A 16,415-nucleotide genomic window follows, 5' to 3' on the forward strand; every position below is an offset into this window, starting at 1 on the left:
CATCCCTGAGGTTAGTCAGGGCTGGAACTCAAACGGGGCAGGAACCTGGAGATAGAAGCTGATGCAGAGGCCATGGAAGGGTGCTGTTTACTGGCTTGCTTCTCATGGCTTGCTCATCCTGCTTTTTTATAACACTCAGGACCACCAGTCCTGGTACCAACCACAATGGCCTGGGCCCTTCATCAATCACTAAGTAAGAAAATACCCAACATGCTTGCCAATAGTTGGATCTTATGGAGGCATTTTCTCAGTTAAGGTTCTCTCCTCTCAGATGATTCTAGTTCATATTCAGTTGACATAAATCTAGCCAGCACAGTGGGTCGGCTTGGGAACTGCATTACAACCTTTGTAGTCTGACAGCTAGATCTGCCAAAAATCTGGGAACAGATTATATAGTACATTGTTTATACATTCTGGTAGAAAATATGGTTAGGGAGGAAATATAGGAAACAGAGAGCAGGTGCCGTGTCTGGATTGTGGCACTAGAGCGTGGTTTAGGCACAGCTCACTAATGCTCTTCTTCCTCCCCAGTCTTTCACTTGTGTCTCCACTGCATACAGCCTCTTCCTGCATATGCCCTCAGAAGCCTTGGGTACAGCTCTCTGAAGCCTGGGCAGGAGGGGAGAACCTGTTTCTTCCTTGAGATGCTGAGCTTCTCAAAAGCAGGAAATTCTTGTCCTTGTGTCTCCACAGAGTAGCACAGACTTGTGTAAGGCATGGTTGGTGCTCGCTGAAGGCTTTCTTTTCTGTTTTTGTACTGAGGATGAAACTCAGCACCTCAAGTATGCTAACTACATGGTACATTCTTCCCCTAAACTACAGACCCAGCCCCAAGTTTCGTTTTAAATAGATGTTGAATGTTACATGTGAATTGGAGACAGTCTTAATTATTCCCATTGCCAAAGGGATTGTTGACAGACATGAATACAGTCAACCCTTACTCCAATATCCAGAGGGTACTCTGGGCTTCCATGTTCAGCGTTTCATCATTCTTCATGGGCCAGTGATCTTTGTTAGCATGTAACAGAACTCTAGGGCAGAGTTGGCTTTCTTTGTAAGTTAATTTTTAAAAAAAATCTCCAAAGCTAGTTTGCATCTTTTTGTTGTTTGTTTGTTTTGTCTTAGTTTTTTTTTTTTTTTTTTTTTTGAGACAGGATTTCTCTGTGTAGATTTGGCTGTTGTGGAATTCATTCTGTAGACCAGGCTGGCCATAATCTCAGAGTTCTACCTGCCTCTGACTCTTGGATGCTGAGATTAAAGGCATATGCTGCCCCTCCCCCCAGCTAGTCTCTCATCTCTGTCACAACCTGTATTTTGCTTCCCCAAACAATCTTAGCCCAAAGGACCTTTTTTGCTCTTGCTTTTTAAGATTTATTTATTATGTATACAGCATTTTGCCTGCATGTGTGCCTGCAGGTCAGAAGAAGACACCAAATCTCATTATAGATGGTTGTGGGCCACTACGTGCTTGCTGGGAATTGACCTCAGGACCTCTGGAAAAACAATCAGTGCTCTTAACCTCTAAGCCATCTCTCCAGCCCCATGTGTTTGTTTTGTGTATGTGTGTGAATGTTTTTTTTGTTTGTTGTTTTGTAACAGTGTCCCCTCATGTAGTTTACCCTATATAATATCTAGTTATCCAGATAAGTCAGCCCCATTGATAATCCCCATTTTTCAGGTGGAAGAGCTGAAGTTTAAAGAAACTAAGTCACTTCCAAACTCACCCAAGTAATGGAAGGATCAGCTTTGAATCCAGTCTTTTACCAAGAACCCAGGCTCCTGAGTATTACTGACTCCTAAGGAATTCAGTGTTAGAGTGAGACAGGTCAAGTGGACAGACATCTCCTCACAAATGGTAAAAGCTGGACTGAGGACAGTCTGGGTCTCCTTCAAGATCTGAGCTCTGGCCATCCTGATTTTTCTTTCCTCACTGAAATGGGAAGAGAATGGTACGTCTGATAGTGTAGTCCAAATAAGGGTCAAAGTGCATGCAGGTCTGAAGCTGGAGAGGAGGGGAGGGCTCTAATGCTCCGCCTCTCTTACTAGTGTGTCCACAAGACTACGGCAATCTGTGGAGCCTCTTCAGTTCATTGTTGCACTGTCTCATCCTGGCCTGAAAAACTAGAGGAAATATTTGCACTTGTCCTACTGTTTGCCTATAGTTTTCCACAACTGGCTTCCCTCAAAAGATCCTTGTTTTTCTGATACACTGTAGCTCTCAATTAGCTCTGCGGTGGAGAATCAAGTCAATAACCTATTTCATGTCTGTCTTGGTCAGAATTCCCAGAATGCAAAGCCCTGGGTGAAGGTCTCTGCTTTGCTCAAGACTGAGAGTCTGTGTGAGAGAGACAGTAGTGGTGAATAATTAATCTGTCTTAGGCTCCTGGTGGGGGGTGTGCACATTTCTTCTTAACCCCACCCAAGAGCTCTGGAATCATGAATGAAAGACACACACACACACACACACATACACACACAAGCTAATTTTGATATGACTTTACAATTCTTTATTACTAATCAAAGCCAGCTGGGGGCAGGATCCTCTGTGTTTGGAAGTGCAGCTGTTGGGAGCCAAATTAAGATTAAAACGTTGGAACCATTTCCCAACATCTCATTCTTTCTGTCCAATAAAAAAAGGCTCTTTTCTTAAACATAAATTGAGCACAACCATAACAATTATTTAAGTTACAAAGTATGGTATATGATTAATATCTATTCCACCATATTTGTCAATTAGATAAAGTACTCTACCATCCAAAGAGCTTACAATTCTCTACTTGAATTATGTTCTGATTTTACCTTTCATTACCATCTGAAAACCATCCTTTCAAATCTATATCATCTCTCTCAAGGCTAAACAACTTGAGTTTGATTATGAGACTATAATTAGTTTTCAATCCTGTCAGAAATCCAAGAACAAATTATTACCTGAATGTGTAGGAAGCACAAAAACATAGCTTCCAAAACTTAAACAAGAGACAGCAGACTACCTGAATAGTCCCCTATTGCTCAAAACATTGGAGCGTCTGCCCTCAGCCTGCTGGCCCAGAACCATCTGACAGACTTTGAAATGAAGCAGGACTAGTTCACTCTGTTTGGCAGAGCCAATCTGTCAACTATTCTGCCTTGTGTGCCCTTTTCCTGGACAGTACTGTTTTGTCTGTAGATGAACAGGGCAATTTTTGTCCAATGGCTATCTTGCCATAATAGGAGCAACTCCATATAGAGGTTTTGGTGCTCAATTTCTTTTAACCAAGAAGGGGGAACTGTCAGGAACAGACATGTCACTAGTTAAATGATCCCTAATATGAATGAATATTAAATGTCATATTCTTTGGATTTCTGATGTTTTGAAAGACTATAGAAGTATATTGGAATTGTTAAACCTTGACCATTCTTAGCTATTTCTATTTGAATACTGTAGAAAACACTTTAATATAATCAGATCAGAATCTACTATAACCATGAGTTTATTATCTGGCTCTTAACTTGCATTTTTTAATCATCCCAAATAGTTTGTAACAGCAGCTATTAGAAGGTCTGGGTCTAAGCCTTGTATTCTTAAATGAGTTGCATAGACACAATGCCTATCTAAGAACAACAATATTAATTTCAATTTTTCTATCAATATAAGAAATCTGTACCAATGAAAACCTTAAATCTGATTCAACCTATAAATTCTGTATCAATGTAAAAATTATAACCTCATTTTGCATCAGTTATAAAGATTTCTACCAATGAAAAATTGTGGCTATACAATGCTTTTTTAAGAATAAGTTTAGTAAATGTCTCATCTATTTTCTTCTTGTTCAAAATCATGACCATTTTCAAATCATTTTTTTAAAATGACAACCTATCATAATTTATAAAATAATCATAAGCAGACACCCAAATCCAAGGGATTGGGATGACAACTCTCCGCAACTTCTTCCTGTTGTATAGGGGAGATCAGGATTTCTTTAAAGGGATGGGGAGGGGTAGGAGAATTTGAAAATTTGATTAGACTCAAGAAAGCTAGCCTTAGCATCTGTTATTTAGTCTTTCATGTTTAGAAGGCTCAGGAGTTGGAATTCTGACTGGATCCTTCCAAAAGGTTGCATGAAGCAAGAGCATCAGTTTCTGAAGCTGTTTGGGAAGCAGCCTCTGTACAGCATCAGGAAGCAGAGCTGAAACAGCAGGTCAGCAGGCCACCTCAGCATCTCAGGGGATGAATCCTGACAAAGCTGTACATTCTGTAATGTGTGAATCTTACAACTAAAATTTTAGTACTATTCAAATATCTGTATAAATTGTACAATGCACAGATGAGGATGAATTTTGTTCCTTCTTTGAGCAGGTGAAAGAGAGCTAGTCTTTTATGAGTTAATAAGATCAATAACCAATTGTAATAAATCTTTATTTGTGCCATATGAAGAAGAACTCAAAGAATTTTAAGGATTCCATAACCAACAAGATTTATTGTCTAAATTTAGCTGAATGTTTGGCTAGAGATATTTTCATTTTGAAGCCAGTTATTGGGCTGTTCCCATGTCAAGGAATCAGCAGATCAAGTTACCTGTCCTGTTTGATTTTCTCAAAATTTCCTTTTCTGTAGCCAATATCTTCAGGGGGTCTTCCCTGTCATATCTGATCCATGTCACTCTGGAAGGGGTCCAAAGCCTTTTCTCCTTTCCTGTCAACAGAAATATAGAGCCTCTCTCCTAAAATAGCATGTCCTTGGTCCAGTAACCAGAAATCATTAAAGGTATAGAATTAATTAAATTAATAGCTTGACTTCTCTCACAGGATTTTTAATATCATAAATACCACCGAACTTATAATCATCTTTTAATAATCAAAACAGCTCAAAGAAGTTAAAGCAATCTATTAATATTATCTGTTGAGATAGTGCTCTTCCTCCATTATCTCCTGGGTTTTTTTTTTTTTCTTACACACATATTTTTTAAAAGTGAGATCAAAGCCTAAGTTTTACTGTCTGAGATAGGTTAGGCTCACTATCCCCTGCTTTTTGACCTACAGTTTAAGATTTAAAAACTCAGTTATTTATCCATCTATGTATACTTGAATCCTCCCTTCTATGGAGCTATATCTCTGTGGGTAAATGTGTCCCCTTCTCTTTATGCAACTTGAATTAACCTATGTTTCTTTATCTGTCTTGAGATAAGTTTTTTCCACCTATCCCCTTTGACCTATAATTTAAGATCAAAATTTCCAACATGTGTTCATCTATGTATTTAACCTAAATTAAATTTCCTCCTACTTACTATATAAGCCTATTTCCAGGCTCTATTTTTGTCATAGCCGGGTGAACAATCCCAGAATTCCTGTGTAGACCACATTCAAAAGAATTCAAGTATTTGCCTGGACTATTTTCCAAAAAATTTTAAAACAATTTTTAAATTCAATCTCCCTTATATCTGTAAGCTTTTGCTTATCTGTCTGTGAGAGGAGAGCTGCTTCTGTTGTCTGCCTCTCTAGGTCTTCCTGCAAGCAGTCAGCCTGTCTCTTCACACAGCAGGGGTCCCAGCACCTTTGCACTCATGCTCTTTGTATAGGGGAAAAATCCTCTCGTGACTTGGGCAAAATCTTCAGCCTCCTAAGAAGCCAATTCTCCCCAACTCCTAATCTAACATCATGGCGTGTTTGTATTCCATCCAAAAATCTCTAAATAATTTTTAATACTGAGTTCTTGCCTACCACATTGGGCAATCTGTAACAGTGAATGGTTAATCTGATTTAGGCTGCTGGTGGGGGGTATGCACGTTTCCTCTGCACCCACCCAAGAGCTCTGGATTCAAGAATGAAAGACAGACAGACACAGTCAGACACACACACACAAGCTGATTTTGATATGCCTTGACTAGCTCTTGAATGGAATGCCTGGGCACTTCCAAACCGCCCCATGGCTAGTTTGGAATTCAAACTCCAGTATTCCTGTTTTAACACCTTCTAAATCTATATTTTATCTCTGCTGCCCTGTTACCTTCTGGACAGCTCCTCCCATAGGGCTACTTTCCCTGTAAACGACATTGCTGGATGATTTCTCTCTTGCAGCTCTTAAATCTTACCGCTCTGCTTGTGAGTCATGTGGATTCTCCTCTCTCCCTCAACCCCTTGCTTGTGCAATCTAAAAGTCCCACCTCCATCTCCCTGCCCAGCCATTGGCTGTACAGCAATTCTTTATTACCAGTCAAGTCTAGCTGGGCCCTTAGCATCTGGAAGCTCAGCTATTGGGAGCTGAATTAAGACAAAGCATTAGAACCATTTCTCAACAAGAGCCATTTGAAAAGGAAGCATACCAAATAACACCTCTGTGCTTTGTTGTTCACAGTCTTGGCCCTGAGTTTTGTATTCCTGAGATTCCCAGGTAGGTAGTAATAACCATTTTAAAAGTCTGGTTTGAGGCCCCGGGCGTGATGGTACATATCTGTAATCCTAGCCCTTGGGACACAGGTGGATCTTTGTGAGTTCAAATCCAGTTTGCTCTGTGTAGTGAGTTCTAGGTCAGACAGAGCTACAGAGTGAGACCCTGTCTCAGAAACAAAAAGTCTGCCCTGGAATGTGGAGCCAAGTGGAGGGGCCAGTGAATTATTGATGAATGCTAGGATAACACGTGACATAAGTTAAAAAAAATACAATGGAATGACTTATCCAGATATACGAAGGGCTTTATTATGAGGAAAATCAATCCTGTAACCTAGAAAGCAGCAGAGAACTTGGAGAACGTATCATTGGCTAAAATAAAAGATCAATCCGTACATTTACATATTTAAAGAACTCTTTAATAAAATTTCATATCCTAAATGTGGAAGCTTTCCAAACCTTCCTCTGCCTCAGATTTTCTCTAAGAGTTCTCTAGGATAACTGGACAGTGGCAGAGATTTATTCATATTTAGTTTGCTGAAGCTGGAGAGAGAAGTGTTAGCTGCAAAGAAGTTATGATTTCCAGAGTCAGCTCAGTGGGAAGGGGTCCCTAGGGCCTGCCATTGGCTGTAGTGTAGTCTAGACCTAGAATCCAAGACAATGAACTGAGACGACCTTATGGGTTGTTGAACACATGACCACTGTCCCATGCAGAATCATTCCCGCAGCTCTGTTTAGATGGACCCCAAGGTGAGAGGAGAAGAAAGTTGGTTTCTCGAGAGCCGAGGTTCTCAACCTTCCTAATGCTGAAACCCTTTAATACAGTTCCTCATGTGCTGACCCCCAACCAGAACATCACTTTTGTTGCCACCTCACAACTGTAATTTTGTTACTGTTAAGAATTGTAATCTAGGGCTGCAGAGATGGCTCAGCGGCTAAGAGCACTGACTGCTCTTCCAGAGGTCCTGAGTTCAAATCCCAGCAACCACATGGTGGCTCACAACCATCTGTAATGAGATCTGATGCCCTCTTCTGGTGTGTCTGAAGATAGTGACAACGTACTTATAATAAATAAATAAATAAAGAAAGAAAGAAAGAAAGAAAGAAAGAAAGAATCGTAATCTAAATATCTGTATTTTCTGATGAACATATGAGACCCTGTGGAAGGATCGTTTGACTGCCACCAAAGGGGGCACGACACCCAAGTTGGGGGTTGGGAACCACTGCTCCTTCTTAGCTCTTGCTTGACAGCCTCCTCATGGTACTGTTCTGTCTCATTTGCATTTACATTTATTTATACAAGAGTTTAGACACTTACGAAGTAAAACATATCGTGTTTGTTTTTCAGCAACTACCTACACAAGACTGATGTTGTAAAGGTAAAGGATTCGGAGATGGGGTCAGAGCTCAGTTGGTACAGTGCCTACCTAGCATGTGCACAGGAAGCCCTGATGTCAACCCCCAGCCTGCACAAACTGGCATGGTTGCACGTGCCTGTCATCCTTGTCCTTGGTCGTTTTGACTTATGAACCTACCCTTGTTATGGCTAAGCCATTTCTCCATCTCATTCCTAACACTTGGGAGGGGAAAGCAAAAAAGAAAAAAAAGTTGTTCAGGGTCATCCATGGTTACATAGTAAGATCAAAGCCGGCCATGAAAGCATAAATATGCCTTGTCTCAAAAAAATAAACTGTGTATTGCTGGAGGTTTTGTTCTTGTTTGTTTGTTTGTTTTTAGAATGCTTTGGGTCAGCTTTACCATCCATTGATAAGGTTTAGAAACAGTTGCCTTTACTACCTATTATACAATAGAAAAATTTACATAAAGGATCATAATATATTTTTTCCAAATACTTCAAACTAAAATAGTAATGATAATTCTAGTTTTTATTCCTGCTTCTATTTTAGGCACCAAAAAGCAGACAGAATGGCAGATTGCTATTGTATGATCCAAAGGGTAAATGATTTATTACTTAGAATGTGTTTGATCGTGCTCTTGTTCCGGATATTATTTAAGATTATTGAAATGGTTGGATGTCGTTGTATAACTCAACAGTTACATCCTGTGTTACTATCTTTAAAAAAACAACAACAAAACCTTAACTACTTCTCAATTAAAACTTTATGTTAGGGATAACACTGTTGAAAAACATACTAAATGTTTTTTTTTTTTTTTCCTCTTACAGAGAAACTGATGAGTGGCACCAGTAAAGAAAAGTCACAGTAAGAAAATGCCTTTGGCCTTTTAAGTAATTAGAAGTAGATAACGCAAACCACGCATCACCTCATTAAACCTGCAGAGGCAACCGTGCGTGGATGGGCTGCAGTTGTTACTTGAATAGAGGGATGTCTAAAGTGAAAATTAAACTGTGAAAACATGAAATTTATGTGGTGCTCACACCTCTGCCTCCAATGCTTAAACATAGTGTTTTCTGGCTACTCTGTCTTCTGTTTAATCTCCTCTACTCCTTCCCATTTCCCTCTGCTACTGTTTCCTTCTGTGGAACATCTCTGCAAGTGAATACTTACTAGAATTAGTATTCCCAGCTCATTTAACATGCATCATAGTCCTACATAAAGGGAAAAAAATCACCTTGAATAGTTGAAGAGACTGGTATTGAAAAGTCCCAGTGTAGATCAGTTGAATTGCTGACAGTGAGGTATTAGCTCCATTGACAACATCAGTTCCACTGCTTGATGGAAGTCCTTTACAATACAACCATCTCCTACCTTCTGGGGGGAATATGATATTTATTCTATGAAAAATTACAGTTTTTATATTGACCTTAGAACAAATTCCTAGGGCTGGAGATAAGGCTCAGCAGTGAAAAACCTCTTCCTGAGGGACCAAGTATAATATATGATTGCTTTAACACCAGTCTTAGGGAATACAATGCCCTCTTCTGGTGTTTTTGGGCATTCCACACATATTGTGCACAGACACATGCAGGCAAAGCTCATACACATAAATAAAAAAGGAAGGGTGTGTGTGTGTGTGTGTGTGTGTGTGTGTGTGTGCGTGATTATAGCTCTTGAGAGCTCCAGATACATTGTCTATCATGCCTGAAGTTCTGGATCATTTTGAATAGTATTGGCTGGAAAACATTCTACTCTATTAAACATATATATTAATTTTCATACTGCAATAGCTAAAAATGTTCATCTTTTTAAAAAATTACATTTAATAGGTTTTTACAGTCCAGTCATTGTCCTCCTTCTGGTCTGCCCTCCCACAGTTCCTCATCCCATTTCTCCTCCCCATCTCCAAGGAGATGTCCCCATTCCACCCCACCTCACCAGGCCTCAAGTCTCTCCAGGGTTAGATGCCTCTTCTCTCACTGAGGCCAGACCAGACAGTCCTCTGCTGTATGTGTGTTGGGGGCCTCATATCAGCTGATGTATGCCTGGTTGGTGGCTCAGTGTGTGAAAGAGTCTTTGGGGTCCAGGTTAATTGAGACTGCTGGTCTTCCTATGGGGTCGCCCTCCTCCTTACTTCAGTCCATTGGTTGGGTGTAAGTATCTGCATCTGTCTTCGTCAGCTGCTTGTTGGGCCTCTCAGAGGACAGCCATGCTAGGTTCCTGTCTGCAAGCACACCATAGCATCAGTAAGAAAGTTAGGCCTTGGAGCCTCCCCTTGAGCTGGATCCAAATTTGGGCCTGTCACTGGACCTCCTTTCCCTCAGTCTCTTTTCCATTTTTGTCCCTGCAGTTCTTTTAGACAGGAACAATTCTGGGCCAGAGTTTTTGACTGTGGGATGGCTATCCCATCCTTCCATTTGATGCCCTGTCTTTCTACTGGAGGTGGACGCTACAAGTTCCCTCCCCCCACTGTTGGCAATTTCATCTAAGGTCCCTCCCTTTAAGTTCTAATAGTCTCTCACTTCCCAGGTTTCTGATACATCCTAAAGGGTTCCCCGTCCTCATCTTCAGTTTTGCTGCAAACTTTATACATTATATAAATATAGTACTTTTAAAAAACACTTGTAGCTGGGCTTTGGTGGCACACACCTTTAATCTCCGTACTTGGGAGACAGAGATAGGCAAATCTCTGAACTCAAAGGCAGCCTGGTTTACAGAGCTAGCTCCAGGACATCCAGGGCTACACAGAGAAACTCTATCTCCAAATTAAACAACAACAACAACAACAACAAACAAACAACCCCCCCCCAAAAAAAACAAAAGCAACAACAAAGAACTTGTATTAGGCATGAGCCACATATGTGAAGGTCAGGAGACAGCTTCTAGTTGTTGATTTTTTTCCTTCTGTCATTGAGGCCTTGGGGCTCAAACCCAGCTGCCTTTACCAGTGCTACCATCTCACTCCCCACCCAGTATGTTTTGCATCAAAGAGAAAGTAATAAATAACAGATTGGTGTCAGAGGATTTACATTGTTTCAAGTTATAGTCCACCAGAAAAAAAAAAATCCTGTCTATCCATCTACCTACACATACTTTTATATCTCCTGTGATCACACAGTTGAAAGCACACTCCAAAGGAGATACACCATCCAGTACTAATAATGTTCAGGCTTCTGCCTCCCAAGTGCCAGGATTAAAGGCATGAGGTACCACATCCTGCTAAAGTCAGTGGTTTCTAGTTGGAGAAAAGGTTGAATCTGTGGCTTGTGATTCTTCCAGTCCTAATGGGAGTGAGCAGGCCATTGAGGGAAGTAAGTGACTGTTGTGTCAGCCTGTGCAGCTGCATTGGTCCCTTCTCTTGTCGCTGTGACTTAGTGTCTTACAGAAGCAGCTTCAGTGAGGAGGTTTATTCTAGGTCATAAAATACACTGCGTCACGGCTGGAAAGGAGGCATGGTGGCAGTCACACTCTGGGCAGCTGGGAGATGGATGCCGTGCTCATCACCAAGCCGAGATCTCGCCCACGGACTGGTGCTGCTCACATTTAAGCGCTCCATTCACCTTAGGTTTCTTGCTCTAGAAAGCATTGTCTCCTGGATGACCTAGACCCTGTCAAGTTGACAGTCAGAGGAGATTGTGTACCCTAGGGCTTGTATGGTTGTAGACAGCAATGGGAACTAATCCTCATAGCTAGAGTTTGTAGATGATGCTGAACAGGGGTGGGCCTGAAGCAAGAGGTGATCTACATCCCAATGGAGACACAGCCCGGGATGTCAGTGCAGCCTGGACTTGGACCAGAGGCACAGGTCATTCCACTGCTCAGAACTGATGGCACTGGACTATGAAACTACCTTTTGTAAGAACACTGTGCTCAGGTTTCCTGTGCTCATGCAGGGACAAGAGCAAGGCTGGTAAATGTAGCCAGTGAGCCTCACAGTTATGTGGTGTGACCATTCCAGGTCGCTTATCAAAAGTTCAAAGTAAATGAGGTTAGTTTTTGAAGACGGGTCATCACAGTAAAACTGGAAAACTGTAGGGACCAAAACTCAGAGAAGAATGAACTCATTTAACTCAGCAAGTCAGAGGATTCCTCAGTGGACCTTCGCATACAGGCTCATCTCACTGTTGGCTCTGCCTGCTGACTGGGAGGTCTGGTTTGGTTAGGTTAAAGAACAAAGAACTTTAGCCCCTCCCCCCTCCTTCCCTGCCCTCCCTGTTCTGAGTCTACTCCTGTCCCATCTACAGGGCAAAATGCTGAAGCAAATCCACAACTCTGTGACCAAAGTTGAAGAAACTATACCCTAGGGTTGTATTATATGACAGTGTGTGTGGTTGTGTTATATGATGGTGTGCGTGTGGTTGTATTATATGACTGTGGTTGTGTTATATGATGGTGTATGTGGTTGTGTTATATGACGGTGTGTGTGGTTGTGTTATATGATAGTGTGCGTGTGGTTGTGTTATATGATGGTGTGTGTGATTGTGTTATATGATGGTGTGTGTGGTTGTGTTATATGATAGTTTGTATGCTATACAACATTTTCTAAAAATGAATGCTAAGCTGCTTTCTCATTTCTACTTCACTTTTAAGCAAAGCCTCCTTTGGACACAGACCAAGACTGTCAAGCAAGCTTTTTGTTTCTCCAGCACAGATCCTGGGTGGAGCTAATGCATTCTCAGTAAAGTAAGATTGACATAGTTTTGGTTTTTGACCTGTAGTTGATTAATATAAATCATTTAAGATAAAATTTAAATTGGAAGTTTTCTGAAAATATAGCAATTGGGGGACATTTTCTAAATATGCCAGATATAGTCCTATAAAACTAAGGAAAATACTAAATTTTAGGATATTTACTCTTCAGCATAGCCACATTCTACCAGACTGTCTGATCTGAGTAACTTTGTAGCTTCCAAAACTACTTGATTAAATACCTTCTATATCCAAGATGTTGGTACATACTGTAAAATTTTCAATCTTCTTCCTTTCTCAATGTTGTCTCTTAACATTGTTTTAAGTAGTTAGAGTCCTGATTACTGTGACCATCATCATCTCAAAAAGAAGTCAGTGGGTTTTTTTTTTTGTTTTGTTTTTGTTTTGTTTTGAGGAGAAGGGCTAGAGACAGGGTCTCACTAGGTAGCTTGTTGTCCAAGAACTCACTCTGTGAATCAGGCTGACCTCTAATTCATAGAGATCCATCTGCTTCTGCCTCCCGAGTACTGGGTTAAAGGCGTGAGCCACCACATCCTGCTAAGAGTCCCTCCAATCTTGATCCAAAAGCAGCCAAGAGGAGGCTCTATTCTGATTAGGACCTCAGGGCCCACCCCCAAAGTGACACACATCTTCCAACAAGGCAACACCTCCTAACAGTGCCATTTCCCATGGGTCAAGCATATTCAAACTACTACAGTATCTGAGAAAACATTCACTGTCTTGGGCTTATTCCTCTTCACACAGTGATTTTCAATGCATCTATTTTTCTGAAAATGTTGTGATTTTATTTTATTCAATGCTGCACAAGTTTTGTTTTTCTTTAGGCATTGAGACAGAGTTTCCTATGTAGCCAGGCTCTCCTGAAACTCACCAGGCTGGCCTCCAACTCAAGAATCACCTGTCTCTGTCTCCTGATTGCTGGAATTAAAGCTATGCACACCATGTCCAACTTGATGGTGTATAACATCTCATTGTGTATATACACCATGTATTATTTTTACATATTCATCTTGTCTTAGATAGGTTTACTATTGCTGTGAAGAGACACCACAATGAAGGTAACTTAGAAAAGAAGCATCTAACCGAGGGGCTGGCTTACAGTTTCAGAGAGGGAGTCTATAATCATCATGGTGGGGAGTGTGGCAGAAGGAAGGCTATATGGCCCCGGAGCTGAAAGCTCATATCCGATCTATTGAGTTTCAGGCAGAGAGAGAGCAAGGCTGAATCTAGCATAGGTTTTGAAACCTCAAAACCCACCCCCAGTGACACAGCTCTCCCAATAAGTCCATACCTACTCTAAAAAGCCACACCTCCTAATCCTTCTTGAACAGTTCCACTAACTGGGAATCAAACATTCAAACTGTTGAGTGTATGGGGGCTATTATTCAAACCATTACATATCCATGGAAGAAGATTAGACTGGTTCTACTTCCTAGTGATGGAGAATAGTCTAGTAATAAACAAACATGGATGCCAAGTTTGTTTATTGGGGTATGTTGTGGGATATCTCAGTCAAATATTCAAGGGAAACAAAAGCTCCATTATTGTTTCTACAAAGGAATGTAACCCATTTGTAAAGTCAAAGTTCAAGGGCTAGCAAAAGAGAGCAGAAAGCAGAAAGGAACTTGATACTCAGTCTGATTTCTTTTTTTTTTTTTAAACAACTTTATTTTACAAAACAAAGATAAATGTACAGATTTTAAACATTTTTTGCTTAAAGTTATACATTTTTGTCAGCTCAGTCTGATTTCTTAAGTTTGATCTCCAAGACTTACCTGGTGAACAGAACTAACTCTTAAAACCATTGTCCTCTGACCTACACATACATGGCATGACACATGACCACACACCTAACACATGCAAAAGAAAGGAATGTAAAAAGAAAGAAAAAAATACAACCCAAGATAGTTGATTGTTCAGATTTCAGTTTTCTTTGAAAGGGCAAAACCACCTTAATTTTATCATTTTGTATCTTTTTATGAAACTAGAAGCTGATTTTTTTTTTCAAAAAAAGACAATAAAGTTTTTATTGTTACTGTTTGATTGTTTGTTTGTTTTAAGACAGGGTTTCTCTGTGTAGCCCTTCCTGTCCTAGAACTCACTCTGTAGACCAGGCTGGCCTCAAACTCACAGAGACCCACCTGCCTCTGCCTCCCACAGTGCTGGGACTAACTGCTTGTGGAATGCACCTGGCTGACATTGGGAGATCCTTAACACTCTCAAAAGGGACTTGGTTCATCCTCACAACCATGGATGAGTGCTGTATCAAGGACTCGCTTTCTCTATGTGCCGTTTATTGGGATAAAGTTTCTAATGTGAAAGCTAGTTGTTTTATGACTGCAGAGTTAATATTAGTGTTGGAACCTTACTATGAATATAGCATTTGGTAAGAGAAGACATCTATTTACAAACTTCAAAAGCCATTCGAGGCCAATTTTACGGTTTTCTCTCACTACATCATGACAAACCATAAATATTTTCCTAAAAGATTCTCATGTGCTGTGTGTTGGAACTCTAAAAAGATTCTATGGCTTGTTACATTACAGTAAATACCTAGCAGAAATGGTTTTGTATGATCAATAAAAATTATGGTTTTTCAAAGAGCCAGAATTCTATTTAAGTCTGTGTTTGTTTGGTATGTTACATTCTGATTTTCTGTGAGATGTAGTGTGCACCTGTGTATTTTGTGAACCTTTGCAAAATCTGAAGATCACTTCGACTTAGATGTTTCACTGTCTGCTTTAATGGTTAGAAAAGAAGCCTCGTCGAAGAAGATTGAAGATAGAGTCTCTTTTAAAAGTGGTGAAAACAAACTCTCTTCAAAAAGTACTGAAAATAAGAATGTCTTAACAAACCGGCAGTCCAACCTGTGGTCATCTTCCTTCCTAAAAGAAAGTACAGGTAACAAATAGCATTTGTCTTACTGAACTGAGTAGTTGTGGCTTCTGTTTTAGCCCACTGTCCATGGCCTTTGGACATGATCTGACAATGCTGCAGTTCTAAGGTAGTTCAAAGGAACCACTATGTATTCAAACTAATATACTGGATTATTTGATATACAGACAGATAGGACATAGGTGGCTATATATTATATAAGATAAACATTGCAGGGTATTAAATCCTAGAATGAATTAAAATACTATGAAAACTTAAAAAGCTAGCATGTTAAATACCACCTTAAAAACTGGATCCAGTGGTCAAACCAGACACGGACCTTTACCTTAGGATGTTCATCTTCTAGACGGAGAAGGTTGGCCAGTTCTTACCAAGTAAGTGTGGAAAAAGAGATACAAAAGGAAGAAATACGGTTGGGATGTTAAAGATAAATGAAATCCTGTCATTTACAACGTGGATAGAACTGGAGATGTTTACATTACATGAAACTAGACAGGCAGAGAACGACCTTGCCAAAGGGTTCTTATTCGTGGGACCAAAAGTTATGACTGGACAGGTGGTAACCAGAGGGTGGGCAGAAAGAAGGGAGAAAGGAGAGCTGAGGAAAACTGGTCAGTGCAGATTAGAGATAAGAGTTAGAAGTCTGATGTGGTTTTAGACAGTAGGATGACTAGAGACAAAGACAATACAGTTTCAAAAAATTAGGCTGATAGTTTGTTTTCACCATGAGGAGGTGATACATTTGATGAGACATATTTACCCTGCTTTAAACACTATAAAATCTATGCATGTATCAAAACATTACATGGTATTCCTTAAATACATGCAATTTTTCCAAGACAGGGTCTTTCTGTAGAGCTCTGGCTGTCCTGGAACCCACTCTGTAGACCAGGCTGACCTTGAACTCCAAGATCTCCCTGCCTCTGCCTCTGCGCCTCTGCCTCTCTCTCTCTCTCTCTCTCTCTCTCTCTCTCTCTCTCTCTCTGCCTCTCTCTTTCTCTCTCTGTCTCTCTCTCTCTGTCTCTCTCTCTCTCTCTCTCTCTCTCTCTCTCTCTGTCTCTCTCTGTCTCTCTCTCTCTCTCTCTGCCT

The 16,415-nt window shown here is 40.5% G+C and overlaps 1 protein-coding gene across 1 annotated transcript in view; it reads left to right on the forward strand.

Annotated features, from left to right (window-relative positions):
* The window catches only part of ERICH2 (glutamate rich 2), a gene marked incomplete at its 5' end in the record, with an annotated part of 32,586 nt that overhangs the window by 8,035 nt on the left and 8,136 nt on the right, over positions 1-16,415 (forward strand). Inside the window, 6 exon segments of the mRNA XM_080927312.1 lie at positions 6,332-6,367; positions 7,712-7,742; positions 8,271-8,319; positions 8,549-8,585; positions 12,312-12,404; positions 15,184-15,332. Coding sequence (XP_080783438.1) covers positions 6,332-6,367; positions 7,712-7,742; positions 8,271-8,319; positions 8,549-8,585; positions 12,312-12,404; positions 15,184-15,332 — 395 coding nt within the window.

The sequence above is a fragment of the Micromys minutus genome (assembly GCF_963924665.1).
Source record: "Micromys minutus genome assembly, chromosome: 13".
NCBI lineage: Eukaryota > Metazoa > Chordata > Mammalia > Rodentia > Muridae > Micromys > Micromys minutus.